The following is a 24,814-nucleotide window of genomic DNA, read 5'->3' as shown; positions in this document are numbered from 1 at the left end:
CTCACGCTTGTGACGTAAGCGACGGACGCGCGGTCTCCGTGCTCGTCTTTTCCGAGGCGTACGAGAGAACGGTGTCGCTCGTCCTATGACGCGGAAACTCGGACCATAAGGATCTAGAGACGAAAAGGTTGGAAGACGCAGTCCCCAGCCCTGTGTGTTGGGAATTGAGCAGAGTAAGTTCCAAGTAGACTGTAGATAGTGTTGGTCAGGTTGAGCGAGGTCTCAATTTCTCTTTTTTCACGCAGTCCATTTTATCTATCGTTCTTACCTCGCCCCCTCCCGCAAACCCATCAGTTTGCTTGTGCTAGTTCTCAGTGCGCACGCGCAAAAATGCTTTGGCAGCCCTTGTAGTTCCAGTTTTCAGAGGTTGGGGGCGCGTATTATCCGGCGTTGGGAGGTTGGGGGTCCGCCCAGCATTTGGCGACGTCCTCGCGAAAGGACGGGTGCTGAGGTGGGCCGTAGCCAAAGTGGAAATTGCCTTACTTCGTCGATCTGAGCTTTGGCGGCCAAACGATAGCGAATGTAAGGGCTTGTGTTATGAAGTTAAGTCATTTTCTTTTTCAGGATTCTAGTTTTTGTCATCAAAAAATGTCGAAAATCAATTACGGAAAGGAGCTAACAAAGTAGAAGTGTTAAGTGTACTGAGTGCGTTCATAGATGCCCTTTAGGGAAAGTAAGGAAGCAGTTAATTAAGGAAGAAGTGGTCTTGGAAAGCTATAGAGAGTAAGATGCCATTTAACGTGGATCTTGAAAATTGAATAGAGGTTTTATAAGACAAGTAAGGTAAAAAGACTAATTCAGAACTTGCACACAGGCAAGGGAGTTCTGGTACCGTTGGGTGGTCAGCCGTGACTAGAACTTAACGTTTTTGACACACCATTTCCTCCAAAAACGATAAAAGCTATGGATGAGTTTCCCAGGAAAATTCATGTACATGTCCAAATATTTTGCGTATAATTTTGTAGGGAAATTATGAAGAACCTTGAGACGGCCAAGAAGCGTTATATTGTATGTGTTGTCTAGGTTATCTCTTTCATTGTCATTGAGTTATTTTACTTTGTGTAAGTTGTAGAAAACTATAATAATGGAAATTAGTCTTGGAATTAAATTAATTTTGCAATTAAAAAAAAAACTGCCGTAACCAGTTTTACACCTATTAACAAATCCATTTCAGTGTTCCTGATTGCTTATTTATTTTAATTCTCCTTCGATTTGGTATTTTATATAATTTTTTAAATTTATTATTTATTTATCTTGTTTTAGGTAGGCTCCACACCGAACATGGGCCTTAAACTCATGACCCTGAGATTAAGGGTCACATGGTCTTCTGAATGAGCCAGCTCTGCACCCCTGAGCTAGTTTTTAATACTTAACTGTTTCCTAACACAGAACACACACATAAAAAATCCTACTTAACTAGTTCCGTGATTTATTACTTAAAATATTTGATGTGTATTCATTTTATATTCACATATTTAGATTTCTCTTTTTAAAATGTATCTTTTAGCAATTTCATGAAATTGACAAGAATGTTTGAAACCCATCCAAAATTCCCTGGACTTTAGGTTAAGAATATCTGAGTCAGAAGATAGAATGAATGATGACAGACTACAAGAGGTTCTACTAATAGGAGTCGAATTTACCAGAACTTGTTTACCTAGCTAGTTTCGGCCAGTTCACTTCACCTTTAAGCCTGTGTCAAAACAAGTTGGAAGAAACTACCTGATTGTGACTGAGGATTTAAAACAATATATGTAAAGTAACTGGCATTGTTATACAGTAACTTTTATTCCTTAAGCCCCAGTTTAGAAGCCAATTAGATGTCACTGGTTCATTACCAATTTTTTAATTTTTATTTTTTTATTACCAATTTTTTAAACTTGCATATTGTAAGAAAGTGCTAAAGGATTTTTAATGTTGAAAGTTGTAACATTAAAATCATAAAATTAGTCTGTGTTTTGGACAAGTTACACAGCTTCTGAGAAGGATAGATGACTTCTGGAACCATTTATAAACTGTTCCCATATTATAGTGACAGTAGTTGTGAACACACTGGAAGGAAAGAAAGAGCCCTTCCAGAAGTTGGTAATAATAATGGTAATAATAATGGTTACGTTTTATGGAGGGAGTGAGAAGGTAGAGTTGGAGAATCAAGACTGTGACAAAAGTACTGCCGTGTAACTTCCTGATTTTCTAGCAGCCATTGCATAGGAAAGTTAAATTGAATCCTATCTTGTTACTTTATGTTTCATCCATATCTTCCTCTAATACAGAGATGTATTTGATTATCTAGAGGATATATTTCTTAAAATCGAAATCGCAGACGTATGTTATACACACTAGGCAAGAGTTTTGGAACTTAATTATTCGGGTCACAAAAATAATCCTTAGGAAAAGGAATGAGGAGGGTCTCTGAGATGAGAATGATAGGAAAAATCTGGTTTGGGGAAATCGTGACTTTCTTCACTTCTGCAATTCTGTTCACTGTTTCTTTAGATGGTGGCTCTGACAAGGAAAGGAACTAGAGAGCTAATAGTATGCCATTTACTAATTTGGAGTTTTTACAAAAAGGAAAGTTAACATTGGATCCTTATGTAATAATTTTTAGCTTCCGTGTATTTTTAAATTATAATCCTACCCCCTTTCAAAAGAACTTGAAGTGCTTAACGTTTTGCAGTGTATGAGAGATCCTTTTAAATAATTAGTTAACAAATGCCTAGGTTGTGATCAAGCTCAAGTCCCTACCTTCATAGCTTTTTGCATTCTAGTGGGGTAGACAGACAATAAAATTATAACTCCAAGAAGATACAAGGATACAAAGTGGTGACAGAGGGGATAGGTGGGGTTAAAGTTGCCAGGTAAGGAATATCTTAGATTGAGTGAAAGAAAGCCTTTTTGAGAAATTGACATTTATGGAGACCTGAATGAACAGGGAAGTAATCCCTGTGATGTGGCAGGGAAGGTAAACAGCAAGAGCAGAGGGCTTGGGATGGGAATGGCCTTAGCATGTTTAAGGAATGATATGTTGTAGTTGGAGTGAACCTGTTGGAAAGACTTGTTAAGAAATGAAGTTAGATATCCCCAGGCTAGAGAGCATACTGCTTAGGCATACTATGGATTTTGGATTTTGAGTGTGATTAAAAATCCTTGGAGGACTTTGTCCAAGATATTGACATCTCTGGTTTACATATTCTGGCTGCTATCTGGAGAGTTGGTGATAATGGAAGAAGAGTAGAAGCAAGCACAAGTTATGTTCTTGTAGTAGTTCAGACAGGACACAATGATAGCATGAACCAGGTGATAAATGAAAAGTATTCATATTCAGGATATATTTTATAAAGGTAGAGCTAACAAAAATGCTAATGGATTTGTTGTGGTATGTGAGGAAAAGAAGGAGGATTTCAGAATTTTTGCTCTCAACAGTTTTGTGATTGGTGTTTTCCAGAATGGGGAAAACAAGGCAAAAAGAGGTTTGTTAAAATTTGAGCGTTCGGTTTTTGCCATTTTCCACATGAGATATATATAGTTCAGGAAGATAAGTGAAGATGTCAAATGGATGATTGAATATTGGAATGGGGGGAGCTAATGGGAGAAGTAAGGGCTGGAGAATAGAGATTTGTGAAACATCAGCATAGAGCTAAACAGTGTAAAGCCTGGGACCCTCAGAAAGGATATGTGTGGAGATAAGAAGGGAGCCCAGGACTGAATTCAATTCTGGGTAGCATGTAAAGGTAGAGCAGAGTAGAATGGTCCAGAAAAGGAAATTGAGAAAGAGGAAAACTCTCCTGGAAGCCAGATGAAGAAAATATTTTCAAAGAGGGAGTTTGACTGCAGGAGCTGCTAAGGGGTCCAGTAGTCAGTGGAGATCACTGTTTTCAGTTTCACTAGAATGATGGAAAGGGAAGCTTCACAGGATGGGCTGAAGAATGTGGTTATTCAGCACTAAATGACACCTGATTGGTTTTTGGTTGTTTTTTTTTTTTTAATGATTCTGACAAGTAACTCTTTTTATATGTATCTCAATAAATACTTCATTACTTGTATATTTTCAAAATTGGTACTTGGTCAATCAGCTCCAGCCTGTTCTGAAAATGCCAAAATACTCATCTGATTTTTGTGAGATAGCATGTTTAGTTGGAGATTTGAAGTGAAAAGCATTAATGGCTTGTACTCTCTTACTGGGTGTCACTTTGAAACACATTTTCTATTTCTGTTACTGTCTGCAGCATTGGTGCTCAGTAACTGATTCCAGCTGACAGGCCAAAGAGACAGAAATAGGCTTTAAAACTGTGTACACTGAGCTTTAAAGAAGGATAAAGACAGAAGATACAGTAGGGACAGCATCTTCATCTCATCTGGAGTCTCGGCCCCAGCACTTACTCAAACTGAGCAATTAATCCAAATCCACTTTCCCCCCCCCCCCCCCCTTTACATACACCAGACGTGTGTGACTTCCACAGATAACGGACCAGAATGTTTTAGGTCACCTTGATGTGTAAAGGCCTTAGCCCCTGTTTCCCATCAATCCAGTATGCCATTCTGGTCGCATAGTTCCAAGGCCTGCATACCAACCAATAGTGGCTCCCACCCTGGTGCAATCAGATAAAACTCTCCCCATATGTCTTCACTCTCCTGTGTCCCAAGAAAACAGTTATGGGAGCCTGGGAAATAAAATATGGGAAAACTATGTTACAGAGATAAATCTCACCGCAGGCCCGATTTAATAAGCCTTTGCTCATTTACTCCTTTTTGCGTACGTACTTCTAGTGGTTCAGTGAAGAGGCCACAATTCATTCAACAAATTTTTGAGTGACTACTGTGTGCCAGGGAATGGGAATTCATCAGTAAACAAAACAGACAAAAACCTGATTTCATTAGTATTACATTTTAGGAAGGATAAATAAAAATGTACAGTAGGGGCACCTGAGTGGCTCAGTTAGTTGAGCATCCAACTTCCAGGTCAGGTCATGATCTCACGGTTCATGAGTTCGAGCCCCATGTCAGGCTTTCAGGAGCTTCCCAAGTATTGTCTATCTCCCTCTCTCTCTGCCTCACCACTCCTAAAACAAATAAGTAAGCATTTTTTTTAATGTACAATAATGTTAGAAGATAAGTGCAATGAAGGAAAAGTAAGGCAAGGGAGATACAGGTATCCAGAAATTTGCAGTTTTAAATGAAGTGTCATTTGAACAAGACTTTAGCAAGTGAGGGAGCAAGCCATGTTATCTAGGCAGCAAGTGTTTGGAAGGGAACTGCAAATTCAGAAGGCCCTCAGTTGAAGATTTGCCAGCCAGGTTTTAGGACGAGCTAGATAACCAGGTCTTAGGAAGAGCTAGATAACAAAGAAGATACATGCAAAGTAACTCAAGGAAAGAGGTTTGCTGTCCCAAGAAATAAACACTGGGATGGGAAGGTCACCTGGAAAAGAGAAAGCCAGTTCTGTTTCTAATGAACAGAAATTAACATTTCTGGGCACATGGCTAGCTTAGTCCATAGAGCGTGGGACTCTTGATCTCAGGATTGTAAATTCAAGCCCCCAAGCCCCACTTTGGGTGTAGAGATTACTTAAGAAAACACTGAAAACAAAAACACTTAAAAATCAAGATCAACTTATTTCATTGGAGATTGTATTTTTTAGTTTAAGATGGAGAATGAGTCTTTAATCTTATAATTTGACATATTGATTTAGAAGTGTAGCTTGGTAAGATATAGATGTTGGTAGAGATTTTATGCTGTACTAGAACATTCTGGCCCTGAACTAAAATGCATCAAAAGCTTAAGCTAATTAATGACAGGTTGTAAATTATTTTGAAAGTAAAAAGGCCAATGAAAAGTGAACAGGTAAGAGATTTAAAAAAAAACCACAATGGAATGAGTGTATCAACCCTTCAGACTAAAAAGGGTAACCTAAATATTTTCCTATTATTACATGTGATATAAACCTTTTTTCAGTACACAGGAATGGAAGCTGAAAGTGGAAATCAAGAAAAAGCAATGGAAGAAGAAAACCCTGAAAAGAAAAAAGAAGTAGAAAAAAAGAAACGGTCAAGAGTTAAACAGGTGCTTGCAGATATTGCTAAGCAAGTGGATTTCTGGTTTGGAGATGCAAATCTTCACAAGGATAGATTTCTTCGAGAACAAATAGAAAAGTCCAGAGATGGATGTAAGTTTTTACTTCACTGTATAATGAATGAATGGAACTAGTTTTTGAGGGTTACACTTGTACAACGTTTACCATAAATACAATGGTAGCATATTTTATATTGTGATATATACCATATAATATACATACAAATCCATTAGTTTTTACACGTGAAAACTATTATAGCTCACTTTTGCTTAGAAGACAGATTTCTAGTGTTAAAAGACAAAGATTTCAGCTAATTCTGGAGACACACATCCTATTTTGTTTATCTTGGAGATAGAGCAGAGATACCGGGACAGGGGTTCACAAGCAGGCTTTGTGCTGAGCAGATTATGACCTGAGCTAAAGTCAGAGGCTTAACCTAACTAGCCTCCATGTTTGTGTGGTTGAGCTCCTTGCAAGCTCAGTGGGTAGTGCAAAGTTTTCAGTGTTTTTTGAGTTTTCTTGAATGCTGTGTGCTTAGTGCATTAATTCTCATAAGGCATTTTACTAATTAATTTTGAAAGGAGGGAAATGTGATTAATTTTTTACCAAAATGCAATTATTCTCTGTAATACTAATTTATGCATTTCCATTAGATGTTGATATATCACTTCTCGTGTCTTTCAACAAAATGAAAAAATTGACCACAGATGGAAAGTTAATAGCCAGAGCACTGAAAAGTTCATCTGTTGTAGAGGTAAGAATTATTACAACTATATCATGGAATTATTATGTCAGTTATTAATCTCATGTAACTATTTCATAGCTGGACTTAGAAGGCACCAGAATCAGGAGAAAAAAGCCTTTAGGTGAACGACCAAAAGATGAGGATGAGCGGACAGTGTATGTGGTATGTATGTGGTGAGACCTTATTTTCTAAAAGTTCAGTGCTGGCATTCAAAAGAATGACAGAAACATTCTAACATTACAAGTAAAAATTTATTGACCCTGAAAAAGTACTTCTATTTTAATATTGCTTCTCACTTATAGGAATTACTTCCCAAAAATGTTAATCACAGCTGGATTGAAAGAGTATTTGGGAAATGTGGCAATGTTGTTTATATAAGTATACCACATTATAAATCTACTGGAGATCCAAAGGGATTTGCCTTTGTAGAATTTGAAACAAAAGAACAAGCAGCAAAAGCTATTGAGGTAGGTCCCGAACCTAAAAAGAAAAGCAAAAACAATTAGCAAGTGTTTTTAAATAGTAACAAAATCTTATTGGTTTTCAGTTTCTTAACAACCCACCAGAAGAAGCACCAAGAAAACCTGGCATATTTCCTAAGACAGTAAAAAATAAGCCTATTCCTGTCCTTGGAGTATCAGGTAACTTAATATTGATATTTAAGTAAACGTAGTTGAAGTAAAATGAACACTAATGATAACATTGTTACAGAAGAAAAGAAAAAGAAGAAGAAGAAGAAAGGCCGAATGAAGAAAGAGGACAATATCCAGACCAAAGAGTCAAACATTGACACAAGTAAAGAGACTGTAGGAAAAATGAAAAGATCCAGGACCACATCTGAGGGATCTGAAGTAGAGATTACTGAACCCCAGAAGCCACCGTCAAAGAAAAAGAAAAAACGGGAAAGAGCAGAAGCATCCAGCTTACCTACAGTCAGAACAGGGAAGAGGAAGAGAAGTATCTCTGAAGAAGCAGAACACCCAACTCCCAGGTCAAAAGTAAAGAAAATAACGCAGAAAGACAACATTAAAAAAGAAGATGTAGAAGTTCCCAAAGAAAACAAAGGTATTGACAACTACAGTTAATTTATCTACAATTAAATTAAAATGAGAGATTAAGAAATCCTTATTTACCTAAAGTTAACTTTTTGATATTAAGATTTAGAAGTCTCTACTGAAGAGGAAAAGGATACTGGAGATGTAAAAGATGGATCCCTTTTAAAAGCAAAAAGGAAGCATAAGAAAAAACACAAAGAGAGGCACAAAATGGGAGAAGAGGTTATACCCTTAAGAGTACTTTCAAAGTAAGTAGATGATACAGATTCTGTAGTTGAAAATTGGCACACGCCATCACCATTGCTAAAGTGCAATTCCAATTTGTATTGAACAGAGTTGCATATTAGCAACAGTCATGGCATGTAGCCAAGATCTGCACACATAATGGATATAAGGCAGTTGAGGATTTGAAAGGAACCACCACACTAAAACATGGAAGCACTTATTTTTATCATGTCACAGCAAGTGTCTCCATGTTAAAGTAGAGGGCGTTCCTTAACAGTTTTAAGGGTACAGCTTAAATATACCATAGATGGTCATTTCGGTGAGGCTTAAGCCTTGTTAAGTTTGTAAAATGTAAAAGTAAGACTTACCATCACTAAAACATGGAAGCACTTACTTTTTTAGATACAAAGCAAGTACATCCACGTTTAAGTGGTGGGGAGCCCAGTCTTGTAAAAATGTGAAAGTTACCATTCTTTAACCTGTAAAGTAAGCTTAGAAAATGCCGGATCAAGATAAACATTGTGTCCATTTGGGAACACCTCCACTGAAACATGGAAGCACTTACTTTTGTTTTACACAGCAGGTACCCCCATGTTAAAGCAAAGGGGCTCCCCTTGGGCTATATAAGGAACTTGCCTTGTTACATTCAGAGGAGTGATTTGGATTCACTTCTACTAAAACATGGAAGCACTTACTATTTAAAAGTCAAAGAAAGTACTTCCATGTTAAAGTTAAAGGGAGTCCATCCACACAAGAAGCAGAAGCCATGTAGGAAAAGAAAAGAAAAGGCAAAAAACCATACCTTTGCCAAGAAAGTTTTTCTGATCCTTCTTGAATTGTACTCTCGAAGTGCCCTGTCCTCCTCTTGAAGGTTAAAAGGCAAGGACTTCAGGCACTTGTATTTATACTATTCTTAACTGCTGAATTCCTCTTGCCTTTTTATCTCAGAGAATCATTACAAGAGGTTTTTGTTATTCTAATGTATCAGCTCTCTGGGAATGTATGATCCTGGGTGGGTCTGGATACTTTTTTTTTTTTTTTGAAGTATACAGATGTCAATAATAACAGCTAAGACCATTACCGCAAGATAGCCTCTTTAAAAAAAAAAAAAAAAAAAAAACCCTATCTGCTTGTTTGATGGCATAGATTAGAGTAACAATGAGTGCTCCTGTGGAGCCTGGAGAGGCATTGTGTTTCTATCTGGAGGAGCTCTAGCTGTTTGAAGAAACATCTACATGTTAAATGCATGTAAATAAATAAATTGCTTCCATGGGGCGTTTTTTTTCTTCTTAGAAATTCCTTTTGAGTCAAGTAAATGCTAAGGAATGTTATCTCCCAAATTGGAAGCAGTTTAACAAATAATCTCTAAATAGTAATCTGCCATTTTCCCCCTAGTGATGACTAATTGTTACTAGTTAATTAATTCAAAACTTTTATTTTCATAAATGAAAATATTTGAAACATACTGAAGAATTGAATTGTCAGATTTAAAACATTTAATCTGAATGTTGGGTCAGATGGAACTCCCCTTTATGTATTTACTGGATGGACTTAGGACTCCAGAAGTAGTGTGAATGTATGTGTTTGAAGAAGGAAAAGATTACAAGGCACTGTGAATGTATATACTTTGATAATAACTTTTTATTTGACCATCTTTTTTCACTATTTCAAAAGTACATTCTTTTCGTTACAGGAGCGAATGGATGGATTTGAAAAAAGAGTATTTAGCACTGCAAAAAGCCAGCATGTCTTCTTTAAAAAAAACAATATCCCAAATAAAATCGGAGTCAAAAATGGAAACAAATGGAGTAGCTCCTAACTCTGGAATAGAAAATGAAAAAAGTAAATACCACTATAATAGTTTTTGTAGTATTGTATTGTGTTTATATACTAATGTACTATTTCTGAGTTACAGGATAAACCTTAATTTTTAAAAACTTAAATGTGCAATTTATTTTTGATGTAAGAATATTTGAAGTGCTCGTTTTCATGACTCCTGTTTTTCTGGGCACCTGGCTGGCTCAGTAGAACATGTGTCTCTGGATCTGCGTCCTATGTTCAAGCCCCTTGTAATTCAAGCCCTTGACATTTAAAAAAATTAAAAAAAGAAAAAAGAAAGTATCTTTTTTACTTAAGTTTTCTCTACAGTTTTTATTAATCAGAATTAGTGATGAGTGTCTATCAATTGAGCAAGTTTGTAGAAACAAAAATTACAATTTCCGTCTGTAATTTTATCCTATTAGGACATATTTGGAATTCTTACAAATTGAAAATCTTAAATTTTCACATTTTAATCATAATGTTTGTTGAATGTTCTTAACATACTGTTCTGTGTCTGTTTACTAAGTAAAGTACTCTTATTATTTGGTTAAGAAAAAGGGGGAATTTTTTCTAAGGTTTTACAAGTGTTCTAACCAGGCTCTGCAATTAGAGTAGTAAAGGTTTGGGTATTTTTATTCATGGTAATCTGCAGTAAGCAGTATGACACCAGAATAACTTATTTTACAGTTACATTAAGTAAATTAAAATTAGTTACTTAAATCAGCTGAAGAAATTACTGTTGTTCTTCTAAAGTGGGCCTACTAAATTATTGAGTGTAAGAGGCTTATTTCTCTTTCCTTTTCAAATCAACAGCAAACAGTGAAGAGTGTTGTCCCCAGGAAAAGGTTAATGCAACAGGACCACAGTTTGTCAGTGGCGTGATTGTGAAGATCATTAGCACTGAGCCTCTGCCTGGCAGGAAACAAGTCAGGGTAATGCTTTTGTGTGTTGAGGATAGTTGTTGCTCTTTCCTTTTTAAAACTTCCCCATGTGAAAATGTTTTGCATATGGAAAACAAAGCAAGTAAAATTAGAATTTGTTCCTCTGCAATAAACTATGTCTAGATTTGATTCTACCGTAACTCTTGTATTTGACTTGAAGCAAAATCTGAAGTCTGAAATTCCCTGCTGGATGAAATTTGCAGTGAGCTCAGTTTAAAACATCTTTCTATAGAACTGCACTTGGCTTATTTTTATTGGTGCCGTTAACGGTTGATTGAGTAGTTGAATGAGTAAGCCTTACTATAGTCATTATAACTTAAAAGAATAAATTAGTAAAATGCTTTCCTGGTATTCCTTTAAGGGACATCTATTTTCAGAGAAAATTTATTTTAGAAAATATTTCATGCTAAAATATTGAGTAGTTGAATGAGTAAGCCTTACTATAGTCATTATAACTTAAAAGAATAAATTAGTAAAATGCTTTCCTGGTATTCCTTTAAGGGACATCTATTTTCAGAGAAAATTTATTTTAGAAAATATTTCATGCTAAAATGTATTGAATATCTAGTCAACATTAGAGTTGGTCTGAAGTTATTACGAATTTTTAATCGTCTGTTGTTGTCTGATTTTGTAGCGAACATAATTCGTTTTCATTAGAGCTCTTAACTTCCAATAGATTCCCAAAAGATTTTGTGACTTAAAGTCAGAGCTATTTTGGAACAAAGGGGATATCATATGCATATTTTTTAACTTAACATCAATTTAGTAATTTTGTCTGTTAATCCTCTTGGAAATTGAAATTTTTTCCTGGAAGAAATCAAAGATTTTTTTGGAGAAAAAAGGTTTTGTTAATATTGTTTATTTATTTTTTTTGCTATTTTCAGTCTGCACTGATTGTTTAAAAATGTGAAACAATTTAAAAAAAATGTGAAACAATTACAGAAAAGTGTAAAATATTTTGAAAAGCTACAAAAATTTTGTATGCGTGTACAAATAAATACGGAGTCCTATATAATTTACAGTACACATTGTTATATCTATTACTCTGCAATCTTTTTTCACTTTATCTATTTGATCTTCTAACAGCCTTTTGTAACAGCACAACGATATTTCTTTCTTATTGACCTATTCCTATGTAAAATAGCATATATATTTTCATAGCAAATATATTTTCAATTGTTATGCTGACATTCATCATCATCTAGTATGTTGTTTTGATTTTGCATAGACTCCTACCAGTCACATTTTTTAACTTGCATGACCATTGAAGTTGCTCACTGAAATAAGCTTGTGAACACTTTATCTGAAATCCTGTTTCCTGTAAAATCCTGTAGCTGTCACTAACATAAATTTAGATTCTTTTTAAGATGTTGATGAGGGATTTGGTGAATCCCAAATTGGTATTACCAACTTATATTTCAGAGTATGGTAACAACAATACAGAATTTCAGATCAGAAGGGTAAAAAACTGAGGATGTAAATGAAGCAGTGGTTAATCAAGTAGCAAAAGATTTAAAAGAAAAATTAGAAAAAGTTTGTTATTTGAAATAACATAAATTCAGTAATATTCATCAAAGAGCTTTTGTTATCTAAAAGATAAGTATATCAGTTAAAAATTACTTACAAAATCATAACATTGTTAAAAGTTAGTAGTTACTTACATTTTGCCGGAACAAAAATTGAGTTATTATGGTATTTACTGCTATTTAACTTGCCCATGTGATTACCAGGCTAATTTATCATTTTAAGGAATGGTTTTAAGTCCTGGGATTAGCCTGACATTATAATGGATATATAGGTAATATTTTGAATTGTAGTAATCGGGTCTATCTGGTAAGTCAGTTACAAAACACTACCAGTTAATATATTCACATTTCATTAACTTCATACCAATTATTTGTCTTGCTTTCTAAATTTAGTACTCAAGTACAAGTGGAAAGAATTAGCAAGTATATTTCCCTCCAGTTCTATTTTTTTCATGTAATTAGCAATCATTAAGTGCCATTTTGAGATAGGCAATATGCTAAGAGTAGGGTTGAGTTAATACTTACTCCCTGGCTTCTCAGGTTTTTATTGCTTATTCTTTATTATTAACTAATAAACTTTTCTTATATTGTGGTGAAATAATATTTCCAGAATACTGCTCAGTTACAGAATTCAGACCTTAAAAATCCAACATCTAAAAGTAATCTAAATTCTTTGAGGCTTGAAATTTGGGTCAAAAGTAAAGCCAGATGCATAAAGTGCTTTTTTTTTTAAGTTGGGAATCTCTAGTAATTTCTTTGGTTTTCTGAATGGAAGTTGATGAATGAAGAATTATATAACATTCCTGCATAATTGCATTGTTTACACCACAGAACATGCTGGGAAGAAATGGTTAGGAATGCAGGAATCTTGTTAATTTGCCCTCACAGCAGGCATTATAGGTAAAACTTTTCCTTGCTGGAGGACCACAACTTGTTTAGAAGAGATTGTTGAGGTATTTCATCAGAAACTATGAACTCTTGAGCTATATTCCCATAGATCTACTCAGGAACCTAGGATTTTTGTAGGCTCCCATGAAATGTTTTTTTTCACAAGTTGTTAGAAAAAGTTGAATTTTTTTTCATATATTTTAAGTCATAAGGGATTTTGTACAGATAAGTGGAAACGCACCTTCTCCCCCAATCCATTCTGGGTTTTTTGTTTGTTTTTAATTGTATTCCTTATTTTAACTATACTGTGACTTGTAATCCCCTTCTTGATGTGGGGGCTAGGGGAAATTATTTGTACATCCTGCTCTATAAATCTGTTGTCTCTCTGTAGTAGTCCTATTCTAGTTAATATTCTAAGATTGTGATTGAAAAAAAGGGTTTGATTAGAGTTTTCAACTTTGTCCAAGTCAATTTTGAGAGTATTTGTGTATATTTTAGAGGTGCGTGGCTGGCTCAGTCAAGAGAGTTTATGACTCTTGATCTTGGGGTTGTGAGTTCTAGCCCAGATTATGTAAATGATCTCTACCCTCAACATGAAGCTCGAACTCAAAACCCCTAGATCAAGAGTCACTTAACTGTTGTACTGACTGAGCCAGCCAGGCACCCCTGTGTATGATAAGTAGGATAGTTACTCCTCATTTTAAACTGGATATGGCTTATTTATGTAACACATTCTAACACAACTATGGGAATAATTTTAGAATTATTATCAAACATTTCTATTATTTATGTAAAATCTTTCTAAACTCTAATGCAGGATACTTTGGCAGCAATCTCAGAAGTTGTTTATGTGGACTTGCTAGAAGGAGATACAGAATGCCATGCTAGGTTTAAAACCCCTGAGGATGCTCAAGCAGTAATAAACGCATATACGGAAATTAAAAAGAAACACTGCTGGAATCTCGAGATCCTTTCTGGTAAAACGTCAGAGTCTTTTTTAATAATTCTTACTTAGAGGTGATTGTACTATGTTTTCTGATTTTGATTAATAAACTTTTTATTCATATTCCAGCATGTACAAAGTAGTATTTAATCAGACAACTATTGAAGTGTGATTAATGCCTTGAATATGTTTCTTCATTTGTATTAGTGATTATTGTTTTTGTTTGTTTTCAAGGTGATCATGAGCAGAGGTATTGGCAGAAGATTTTGGTAGATAGGCAGGCCAAACTTAATCAGCCTCGTGAAAAGAAAAGAGGCACTGAGAAGGTAATCAATTCATTTTTTTGTTTTTTGTTGTTACAGTTGTTTGATAGCTTAAATATAATAGGTTGAATGTTTTCTGGAAGTCAGTAATGTGTAGTCCTAAAATAACCTTGGTTTTCCTATACACGATAAAGATTTACATGGTGTATACTGCATTTTAAATTGTGAGAGACAATACTTGTTTCTCTGGATTTTGAAATATACGAAATTAGAATTATTTTCCCCACAGGGTACATAATTTTAATTTAGAGTTTTCTTGTTTTCCTTTCTTTTATTGTACCTGTTAGTAGCAGTTTAATTTCAACAGTGTTGAATTCTGGCTGCTATGTATCATAGTTTGGTAGTAAATGATTATTTAAAGATTGTCTTAATGGTAAAAACACAATGTATTTAAGAGTGTAGTTTTTTAAGATATGACCCCCCACAGATAAGATTGGGAGACTTTATGCCTAATGTTTGTTATAGCAATGATAAGCTTTATTCCTTTTTCTCTATAGTAGTCAACAAGTGAAACAAACAAGCTTAAATACTTTAAATAATGTAAAATAGACTCTGTTTCAATAATTTCATTTTAAATGATACTGAGTAATTTAATACTTGTTGTTTGTGTGCTGGAACGTTTATTCTTTTTAATCAGATTATTATAAATAGTAGTACATCTTTAAGTGCTTAGGACAAATTAAGGGTACGTAATAACTAATGCTATTATAAAATTTTTAAATGTGTATTATTAAATAAGTATCTAAAAAGATATGCATTCTTCTATGACTGGTTACACTTAAAATCATAATACTTCCTGTGTGCTAGATTTGTTGAGTGTTTTTCATTGGCCTTGCATTGCCTAGGATTCACTGGAATTTAAGATGATTTGAAGGGAGGTTTCCTACTGGTCTTTGTTAATTCTGTTTCCATGAATACAGACTGAATTTGCTGAAATGTGGGAAGGCCTCCTTCCTCCCTAAGGATTCTTTCAGGTCTAAGAGGTGGTAATTTCAAAGCCTGCTTGAGATTATTTAAATGTTAAAATCATTGAACCAGAGCTCATAACTAAAATGAAATCGCTTTGTTAAATAGTATTTACCATTCTAATTGGTGTGAAATTTCATTTAAATCATATATGTTTTTAAAACTAGGAATTAGTTTTGTTTTTCAGAAAGATCCAACCTCCATAAATAAACTTGAGGCAAGGAAATAAACAATGACTGGGGAATTTTATAAGTTTCATTGGAACACAATGAGTGCCTCTGTTACTGAGTTGGAAAGTTTTTTCCTGATCTCATTTATCTGTTGCACCACCAGTCTTGTCCTTAGCATGATTTGTTTGATAAATAGTATAGGATTCTAGCTGAAGATGTGAAAGTAGCTAGTTGGCTCCCGTCATGTAATTAAAATAAGGTACCACACAAAGTGGGTATTGTACATACTTTTCAGAAAACACAGTAATTAGTATGTCAGTCTACCTTTTTGATAATTCATTTAATTAATATTTTTTGAGTGCTGATTTGTGTTAGCCACCATTCTAGGAAATAGCTGCAAGTAACAAAATACCCTGTTTTCGTGAAGTTTGCAGATGAACAGTTTAGGTCAGGTGATGACAAATGCTGTGTATAAAAAGCAAATTAAAGGGTATTGTGAGATATCTTTACATCACATGAGGTTCTGGGAAGTTCTCTGTGAAAGTGACACTAGGGCAGACCTTAGGAAAGTGAGCATACAAGCAGGAGAGCTTAAATGCACAGCTTTCCAGGCAGAGGCACCAGAAAGCACAGAAGCCTTAAAGGGAAGGAGGCCACTGCAGCTAGATTCCTGGGAGCAAGCACCGTAGTAACGGAAGTTAAATATTTAGAAAAAAAATAGCGGCTAAAAAAGTATGACATTAGCGCTTTTCTGATATGACAGTTCAAAGTTTCCCAGTAGTATTGTAGTGTTTGGTCCATGAGCGAAGGAAGAAAAGCACTGGTAATGAATCTTCGTTCTGCATTTTCATGTCGGGGAGCAGAAGGAAACTAGGGACAGTTTCCTAAGTCCCAGTCAGTTTATGCAATATTAAAAGAGGAGAGTAGGTGAAGAAAAAAGGTGTTTTATACTCATGGTAGTATTTTTTACATATAGAGATCAATATGGGTAAATTCTCACAAAAGATTAGTAAGATGAGGAAGCGTCCCCCAGAAAGGGGCTCATTCCTTCTGGCGAGTCTTTGTAGCCTTTGTTGTCTTCCCTATCACTTTGACCATGTGGGTAAAATGCAGTAACAGCTACTGGAGACCATGAGTCTTTTCTCATTCATCCTTAGCTTTTAAAGCATTTTTGAAATTTAGTTAGCATGGTCTTTTTTCTACAAATTACTGATATATCAGATATTCAACAGGTAAAGACAGAATTCATGAAATTATAATGAGGAACAGGCTTTTGGTTTAATCTTGAAGTGACTTTGTACAAAAACAACAAATACAGGGGCACCCTAATTTCATTTCCATGGTAATAAAATCTTAAATATATCCCATAAACCTTTCCTTCCATAGATATAAACCCTGGTTCTGGCTTTGCTGATGACTTTTGTGAATGTGGTCCTCATGTGGCTGTTACTGTTTTCTGTCATAAACAGACTGTTTGGTGACCTTGGCATCTTTTGAGTTTTTGTCTTTAAATACTTGTATTTTTAACTTGTGTAGCCGGTCTATCTCTATGCTGACTTCTACTTTAACTTTTAAGTAAACTTTTAATATTAAGCAAACACTTTAAGAAACTAAACAATAAATAAAAGTGACTTCCTACCAATGGCCACAGTCACAAAACATTTTAACGAAATTCTGGTGAATAATTACTAGAATCTATTTTTTTTATTTTTTATTTTTTGATGTTTATTTTTGAGAGATAGAACACGAGCAGGCAAGGGGCAGAGAGAGAGGGAAACACAGAATCAGAAGCAGGCTCCAGGCTCTGAGCTGTCAGCACAGAGCCTGATGTGGGGTTCGAACCCATGAGCTATGAGATCATGACTTGAGCCAAAGTTGGATGCCCAACCATCTGAGCCATCTAGGAGCCCCTAGAATCTATTTTTTAAGGGAGTAAGATTTTCATTTCCTCCAAAGCTACAATAAAATATTTAAAATTTTTACATCAAGAAAACTTTTGGAATATTTAGGCATCTTAAACAGTCTTCTACATTGCATACAATTTCATTTGCCTTTAAAAATATTAAAGTATTTATGTAAGGGTGTGATAAGTAATAAGTTCTCTTAAGAGTAGATCCCTAGGTAGAATATTTTAATTTTCAAATTTGTAAGCAAACCTTTGTGTAGCACTCAGAGCAAAATATATTGTCTCATTCCAATAATGCATGAATTCGCACGCACAATATAATTATTTAGGACCACATATCTTTTAAGAAATGTCTTAGTAATTAATACTCAAGTCCAAGGGGATATGAAACAACTAACCAATATGGGTCTTGAACCCTCCTAAAAGGTTAAAAAAAATTGCCAGCATGGAGTGGCTGTTTTCAACTGAAAATTTTTTTGTAATGTGAAACTAAAATTTGAGTGTTTTAGGTAATTCTAAGATTTATTATCTATTATACTTAATAAGCCATAATCCTGAACAGTTCTTTCTATATTGATTTGGTTTAAGCTTAATTTATGTCTTTTGTCTACCTTTCCCTCTTTTAAAAAATTTTTATTCAACCTGATTTTTCTAGTCGTAATTATCTTTTTAAGCATCCGGTACATTCTGATTTCTAATTTCTTTCTCTGTAGTTAATCACCAAAGCTGAGAAGATTAGACTGGCAAAGACTCAACAAGCAAGTAAACATATTAGATTTTCTGAATATGATTAAAAAACACTTTTGGTTCACCTCTTAAGATTTCAATGATTACTTGAACTTTTCTTAGGAAATCCATTTTATTATGGTAGTCAATAATAAAGAATGTTTTCCTGAAACCTACGTTAATTAAAAAAAAATACCTTTGTTCCTTAACTTGTAAATAAGACTTTTTTTTGAGACAAGTACATTGTATACCCACAGTTTTACATTAAACGTCTTATTTGCTGAAATTATCTTCTACAAATCAACCTCAAAATAATTAGTAAATATGTTTTGAACATTGTCATTGATTTTGTTGTTTTTATATTACAAAAAAAAAAACATTTGCAAAAAATACTGCACAAATAGTTTAAGAAAATATGTTTGATGGTAGACTCACTGTACTTGTTTTATAGTTTGCTTTTTCCATTTCAAATATCTAAGATATCTTTTCATGTTGACTTATACAGAGACTTATGTGTGATACTTCATTCTGTTCATTGCACTTTGCTTATCTGAGCTTCCACTGAATAGGCCATATGAACTGTCCAATTAAAATATTAAACTTTTAAAAGTATTGAGTTTGTTTTTCATAAATGAAGTTAAACATCTTATTTTGCTTAACCAAAGTAAAATGTACCAGATGCTCTGAACACAGGGAGAAAAAACATCTTCTCAGAATCAACCTTGGGCATAACTGAACTCTATCATTTTATTCAGGAAAGTGGCAGACTGGAGTATTTTAAGTCCTTCTCAGAACTGAATCTACAGGGCCTTTTCATGACTGGCATCTTGATCCCCTATCAGAATATTAAAAACAGCCATGGGGTTCATTTCCTTGGGCTAGAAACCATTTGTAGTTCCATCAGCTTTATCCAGAAGTGAGGGCCTCATTTGGTACCTAATTGTAGAAGACCTACAGTCAGGAAACTACTTCTGTGGGCCAGGGATTTGAGGAGATTGGCTGCCTCACTGGTTGGGGTGACAGCAGTCTATTAATACTAAAAATAGGCATTTGGCAAGTTGCCCACTGACCCATTCCCTTTTTTTTCTCCATGAAGGAAAGCTAACGTACACACACTGTAATGGAGGGAAAGAAATATCTGTAAATAGTTACTAAACCTTATTATGAAGATTATGAGTAAATATGCTTCCGTTGATCCAGAATAGTCAACAGTTGGATGTATGTTTAAAGGATTCAGCTGGTCTCAGTGAGGACTGTCTTAAGGTGACTTTGGAAGGGTTGTTAAGTAAAATTTAAGAAATTCTCCCCTTGGCAGTTTTTAAAACAAGATAAGTGGTCATTCAGCAAATATCTTTGGACACTTTTAGCACTTGGGACAAAGATCTCTCTCCCATGGACCTTATAGTTCAGCAGTAGTTAGAGACGGTAAGCAAAAATAAGTAATAAAAGTTACACTTCGTTAGGTAACTCCTTAGGACAAACAGAAAAGGTGGAGGAGAAACCCCATTCATTCATTCTTCTATTTATTCTTTAATTCATTTAATTAAAGAAATACTTAGTCTTTGCTACACATTTGACCCTGACAAACAGCTACAAATAAAAGGTAAGGCATCCTGCCCTTGAGCAGTTTACAGCCTTGGGGAAGACCCACAAGCCAACATAATCATGATACTATGTAAGTAATGTAACAAGTAGCTCCAGATTATGTGGGATACATTCCTAAAAGCTTACTCATGATAATTGAGTGACCTTCCAAGGTTTCTATGAACCTTTAATTTGGGGGGGGGGGGGGGGGGTAAGTGAATTTCCTTTTTATCTAACACTTAGCACATAGTAATTGTTTAATACATATTTGTTTAATTGAGTTAAATTGAATATGTGTTTCAAGATGTTCCCCCAGGATGGATGTTACAGTTTGCTCCAGTAAAGGATATTTTCTTACTCAACTTGCTGATTCTCAGTGTTCACATTCCTTTTTTTTTGTAAGTGCTTGCTATGTACCTGTCTTTATGTATTTTGGTGGGATTTAGTTTCTTAACTGCAAAACTAATTTTATTTAAGCACCTTACAGTAGCTCAGTACCACTCATTGGTCATTGTCTGTTGTTAGTAGTTGTTGAAACTGAAGCACTTGTCAAAGGTTATAATACCTAACTAATCCGAGATTTAAGCTCAGTTTCTCTTATTCTAAAGACCACACATTTAACAACTGTGATACCTCCCTTCTTAACCACCTTCCCGCCTTTCTCCTTTTCTTCCTTATTTTATTCTTTGTAGCCAATGTTTTCCATGTTATGGTAGAGATGTACTGTAGTTTATTTAACCATGCTTCTATTGGACAACTAGTTGTCTGCTTTTTTACTACTGAGAGCAATGCTGCAATGAACATCATGTCCACCTTATTGAAATGTATTTGCAGGATAGATTTCTGGAATAGGAATTGGGACAAAGATATCTTTTAGGGGTGCCTGGCTGACTCCTTTGGTAGAACATGAGTTCAAGCCCCATGATGGGCATGGAGCCTACTTAAAAGTTAAAAATACATATATATCTTTTATATTAGTATGTCTGAAATAGCCCAAAATGGTGTATAAATTTTCACTGGGCAACAATTACATTTCCCCCTTTTTTTTTTTTAATCTAAACTCTTACTAATACAGAATCTGGGGTGCCTCGCTGGCTCACTCAGCAGAGCATGCACCTGTTGATATCAGGGTTATGACTTGGAACCCCTCTTTGGGCATAGAGTTTACTTTTTAAAAAGTACAGGTTGAGCACCTGGGTGGCTCAGTCAATTAAGCATCCAACTCTTGGTTTTGGCTCAGGTCATGATCTCATGGTTCTTCAGATTGAGCCTGTCAGGCTCCACACTGATAGCTCAGAGCCTGCTTGGGATTCTCTCTCTCCCACTCTCTCTGCACCTTCCCCCCCTTGTGCCTATGCTTGTTCACTCTCGAATAAACTATTAAAAAAAGTACAGGTTCTAATCATAATCAGTCGTTTTCGTTTTTCCCGATCTAAACATGAAAATGTGAAGTGTATTCATGATAAATATGATCATGACGTGAGCCAAAAACAAGATTCAGATACTTAACTGACTAAGCCACCTGGGTGCCCCAACAAATTATTATTTGTAGATTTTTATAGCATGGATAATTTCTTTTTAAGGACTGAACTGCAGAACTTTTTATGTTAACATATCCTTATAAATATGTTCTCCCATTCAACCACTTGCCTTTCAACTTGGTTTATAATACATTTGTTGTATAAATATTTTATATTTTTACAGAGCCATATCTTTCAGTCTGCTTTTTACAAAATAATTTCCCAGTCTGGAGTCTGTGAATCCTGCCTTCTTTTCTTATTTTCTCATGTTCAGAATATTGACAGATAAGCAGGAATCTTTGAGTTAGCATGAGAGACTTTGTGGACAAGTGCAATCTTTTTTTTTTTTTTTTTTAACATTTATTCATTTTTGTGAGACAGAGAATGAGTGGAGGAGGGGCAGAGAGAATTCAAAGCAGGCTCCAGGCTCTGAGCTGTCAGCACAGAGCCCGATGTGGGGCTCGAACCCATGAACCGTAAGATCATGACCTGAGCTGAAGGCAGATGTTCAACCAACTGAGCCACCCAGGTGCCCCGCGGACAAATACAATCTTAATTAAAGCAATACCTTTCTTTAAAAAAGAAGTCACAAATTTTTTTTTTTTAATACCTTGGGAAGTTTATAATATAAAGAGAATTAAAATGAAAAAGTAGGAAGCAGTCGCACTAGAAGAGTCCACACTATCACTTTTATTTATTCCCCATTTGTCTGATGACTGACTTATCACAAACAAGACTGTCTCATTTATGCAGCTGCACAAGTTATGCACCAGTGCTAGCATTTGCATAGACTACGATGTGAAGGTGTTCTTGGAGGTATATAGTGCACAATCTGCACACTGTACATGACAGCCTAGTGATCCTTAGCTTTTTCTGTTTTGTGATTGAGACCATCCTTACACTGCTGGGGAAATAAGACAAAAAACTAACATTCTTGTAAATTACCACAGTACTCCAGGTCTGAGGTGGTCCAAACCTGGAGACTTGGTTTATATTACAGAGCAGGTTATCAAAATAGGGACTTTCAAGTATAGACCTTATAATAGGGATCTCTAAATGTCAACCTGAGGTTTTGCAACCATTATAGGAAAAATTTCTATAGCAATACTTACGACTATAATATATATAACTATATTGTGAATGTCTACCGAAATGTTTTAGATTTGCTTTATCTTGACTAACCAGGGCTTGGTCTTAAAAGTTGTGTTTTGGGGGCACCTAGCTGATTCAGTGGGTAAAGCATGAGACTCTTACTAATCTTGGGGTCACAAGTTCAAGCCCCATGTTGTGCACAGAGTTTAGTTTTTATTTTATATTTATTTTTTTTAATTTTTTTTTTTTTTATGTTTATTTATTTTTGAGAGAGACAGAGTGTGAGCAGGTGAGAGCCAGAGAGAGGAGACACAGAATCTGAAACAGGCTCCAGGCTCTGAGCTGTCAGCACAGAGCCCGACACAGGCTCGAACCCACAAACTGTGACATCATGACCTGAGCTGAAGTCGGATACTTAACCGACTGAGCCACCCAGGTGCCCCCAGAGTTTAATTTTTAAAAAAGCATCTGGGTGACTCTGTCCATTGAGCATCCAACTCTTGATTTCCACCCAGGTCATGATCTCATGATTGTGAGATCAAGCCCCATGTCAGCTACGTGCTGAGAGTGGAGTTTGCTTAAGATTCTCTCTTTTTACTCTGCCCTTCTCCCATGAGCATGTGCGTGGTCACTTTCTATTTATCTGGGGAAAAAAAAAAGTCAACTACACTCACTTAATATGGCGCCCAAACTCGTCCCAAGATCAAAAGTCGTATGCTGTACCAACCAAGCCGGCCAGGCACCCCAGGCATAGAGCTTACTAAAAATATATATAATAATGTTTTCATATTTGAATAGCTTATTGAAATGATAATATTTATTGGCTTAAAATATTACTAAACTTAATTTCATTTGCTTTTTTTTAACCTTTTTAATGTTGCTATAGAAAATTTTATTTTTTTAATTTGTTTTTAATGTTTATTTTTGAGGAAGAGAGAGTATGCACACATGAGTAGGGGAGGGGCAGTAAGAGAGGGAGACAGAAGGTAGGAAGCAGGCTCAGGCTGGTGCAGACAGCAGAGAGCCCATGCAGGGCTCTCCAACTCAGAAACCTTGAGATCATAACCTGAGCTGAAGTCAGATGCTTAACCAACTGAGCTGCTCAGGAACCCCCGCTAATAGAAAACTTTAAATTACTTACATGCCTCACATTATATTTCAGTAAGATAGCACTGACTTGGAGAAACCACAATACAACTTGAATCAGTGGTAGTATTTATAGTAATAGCTTTTATACTGACTCAGTTACTGAAAGAATCAACTGGAAATATCCAAATGCTTATTGCTCTACAAAAGACTTAGTCGATACTAGGAAAAGAAAAGTCTGTTCTAGGTCTTACCATTTGGTAAGCTTTGTTATCTTTTGATTGGAATAGATCTGAATTTGTATTTCTGTAAGTCCCTAGTGGGGTAAGTAAATAAAAATTGTCGGGGGTGCCTCGCTGGCTCAGTTGGTAGAACATGCAACTCTAGACCTCAGGGTTGTGAGTTCAAGCCCCATGTCAGGCATAGAGCTTAAAAAAAATTATCAGGATTTAAGGGGTTTCTCCCCCCCTATACCTGAAGAACTTTTCATGAAATTAGTAACCAAACACACACCTGCCTGATCCTTATTTTAAGTAAAGTGATACTTAGAAAAATTGGGTGAATGTATTAAAATTAATCTTGATATACTGTGGGTTAACTAGTGAATTCATTATATAATTGATAAATTAGATTTTGGATCCAATGGATGTGGTCAAATAATGTTTATCTTACAGTACTTAAGTATTACAAAATCCAAGGGTACCTGGGTGGCTCAGTCGGTTGAATGACTGACCTTGGGTCAGGTCATGATCACATGGTTAATGAGTTCGAGCCCTGCATATAGCTGGCTGCCTTCAGCCTGGAGCCCTCTTCAGATCCTCTGTCCCTCCATCTCTGCCCCTCCCCCACTCGTGCTCTTTCTCTCTCAAAAATAAGTATTACAAAATCCATTATTTCTGTTACAATATAATAAATCTCGGCCCACAAAGGTGTGCAAGAAGTATAACTTTATATTTTTATAATTCAACTTAATTTCAATTTCAAGCCCTACTTTCTACAAAATTCTTAACCTCAGTCAATGTAGGGTTCTCTCCCTTTTTCTTAAAAGTTGAGTCAATATTAGATGCTTATGCAATACCAAGTGGGAGGGGCACCTATTTGTTTCCAGTCCTATTATCTGAGAAGGCCACTGCCCCAGTTCCAAGTCATTCATTCACTCCAGGTTTATAAGTATCCCTTGTTCCTGCGTACTTAGCCCAAAAGTTCTCATGCCACTTCTCAAGCATG

General features: G+C 35.5%; 1 protein-coding gene across 3 annotated transcripts; it reads left to right on the top strand.

The window, feature by feature from the left end:
* The first annotated feature begins 39 nt into the window (after nucleotides 1–39).
* On the top strand, nucleotides 40–18,481 carry LARP7 (La ribonucleoprotein 7, transcriptional regulator). 3 transcript variants are annotated; one of them, XM_042935668.1, is made up of 13 exons: nucleotides 40–173; nucleotides 5,953–6,163; nucleotides 6,724–6,824; nucleotides 6,894–6,977; nucleotides 7,118–7,282; nucleotides 7,363–7,456; nucleotides 7,530–7,880; nucleotides 7,974–8,118; nucleotides 9,789–9,937; nucleotides 10,730–10,848; nucleotides 14,089–14,248; nucleotides 14,449–14,540; nucleotides 18,293–18,481. In XM_042935668.1, the coding sequence occupies exons 2-13, from the start codon at nucleotides 5,962–5,964 to the stop codon at nucleotides 18,371–18,373; spliced, it is 1,743 nt and encodes a 580-aa protein (XP_042791602.1). In that variant the 5' UTR covers nucleotides 40–173; nucleotides 5,953–5,961; the 3' UTR covers nucleotides 18,374–18,481. The 3 variants fall into 3 exon arrangements, with proteins under 3 accessions (XP_042791602.1, XP_042791600.1, XP_042791601.1); XM_042935666.1 differs by having other exon boundaries at nucleotides 7,527–7,880; XM_042935667.1 differs by lacking the exon at nucleotides 40–173 and adding an exon at nucleotides 367–522 and having other exon boundaries at nucleotides 7,527–7,880.
* Nucleotides 18,482–24,814: the final 6,333 nt, after the last annotated feature.

Source organism: Panthera leo, chromosome B1, assembly GCF_018350215.1.
Source record: "Panthera leo isolate Ple1 chromosome B1, P.leo_Ple1_pat1.1, whole genome shotgun sequence".
Lineage (NCBI taxonomy): Eukaryota > Metazoa > Chordata > Mammalia > Carnivora > Felidae > Panthera > Panthera leo.
Note: the sequence above shows the minus strand (reverse complement) of the source record. Positions and strands in the feature narration are given on the sequence as shown.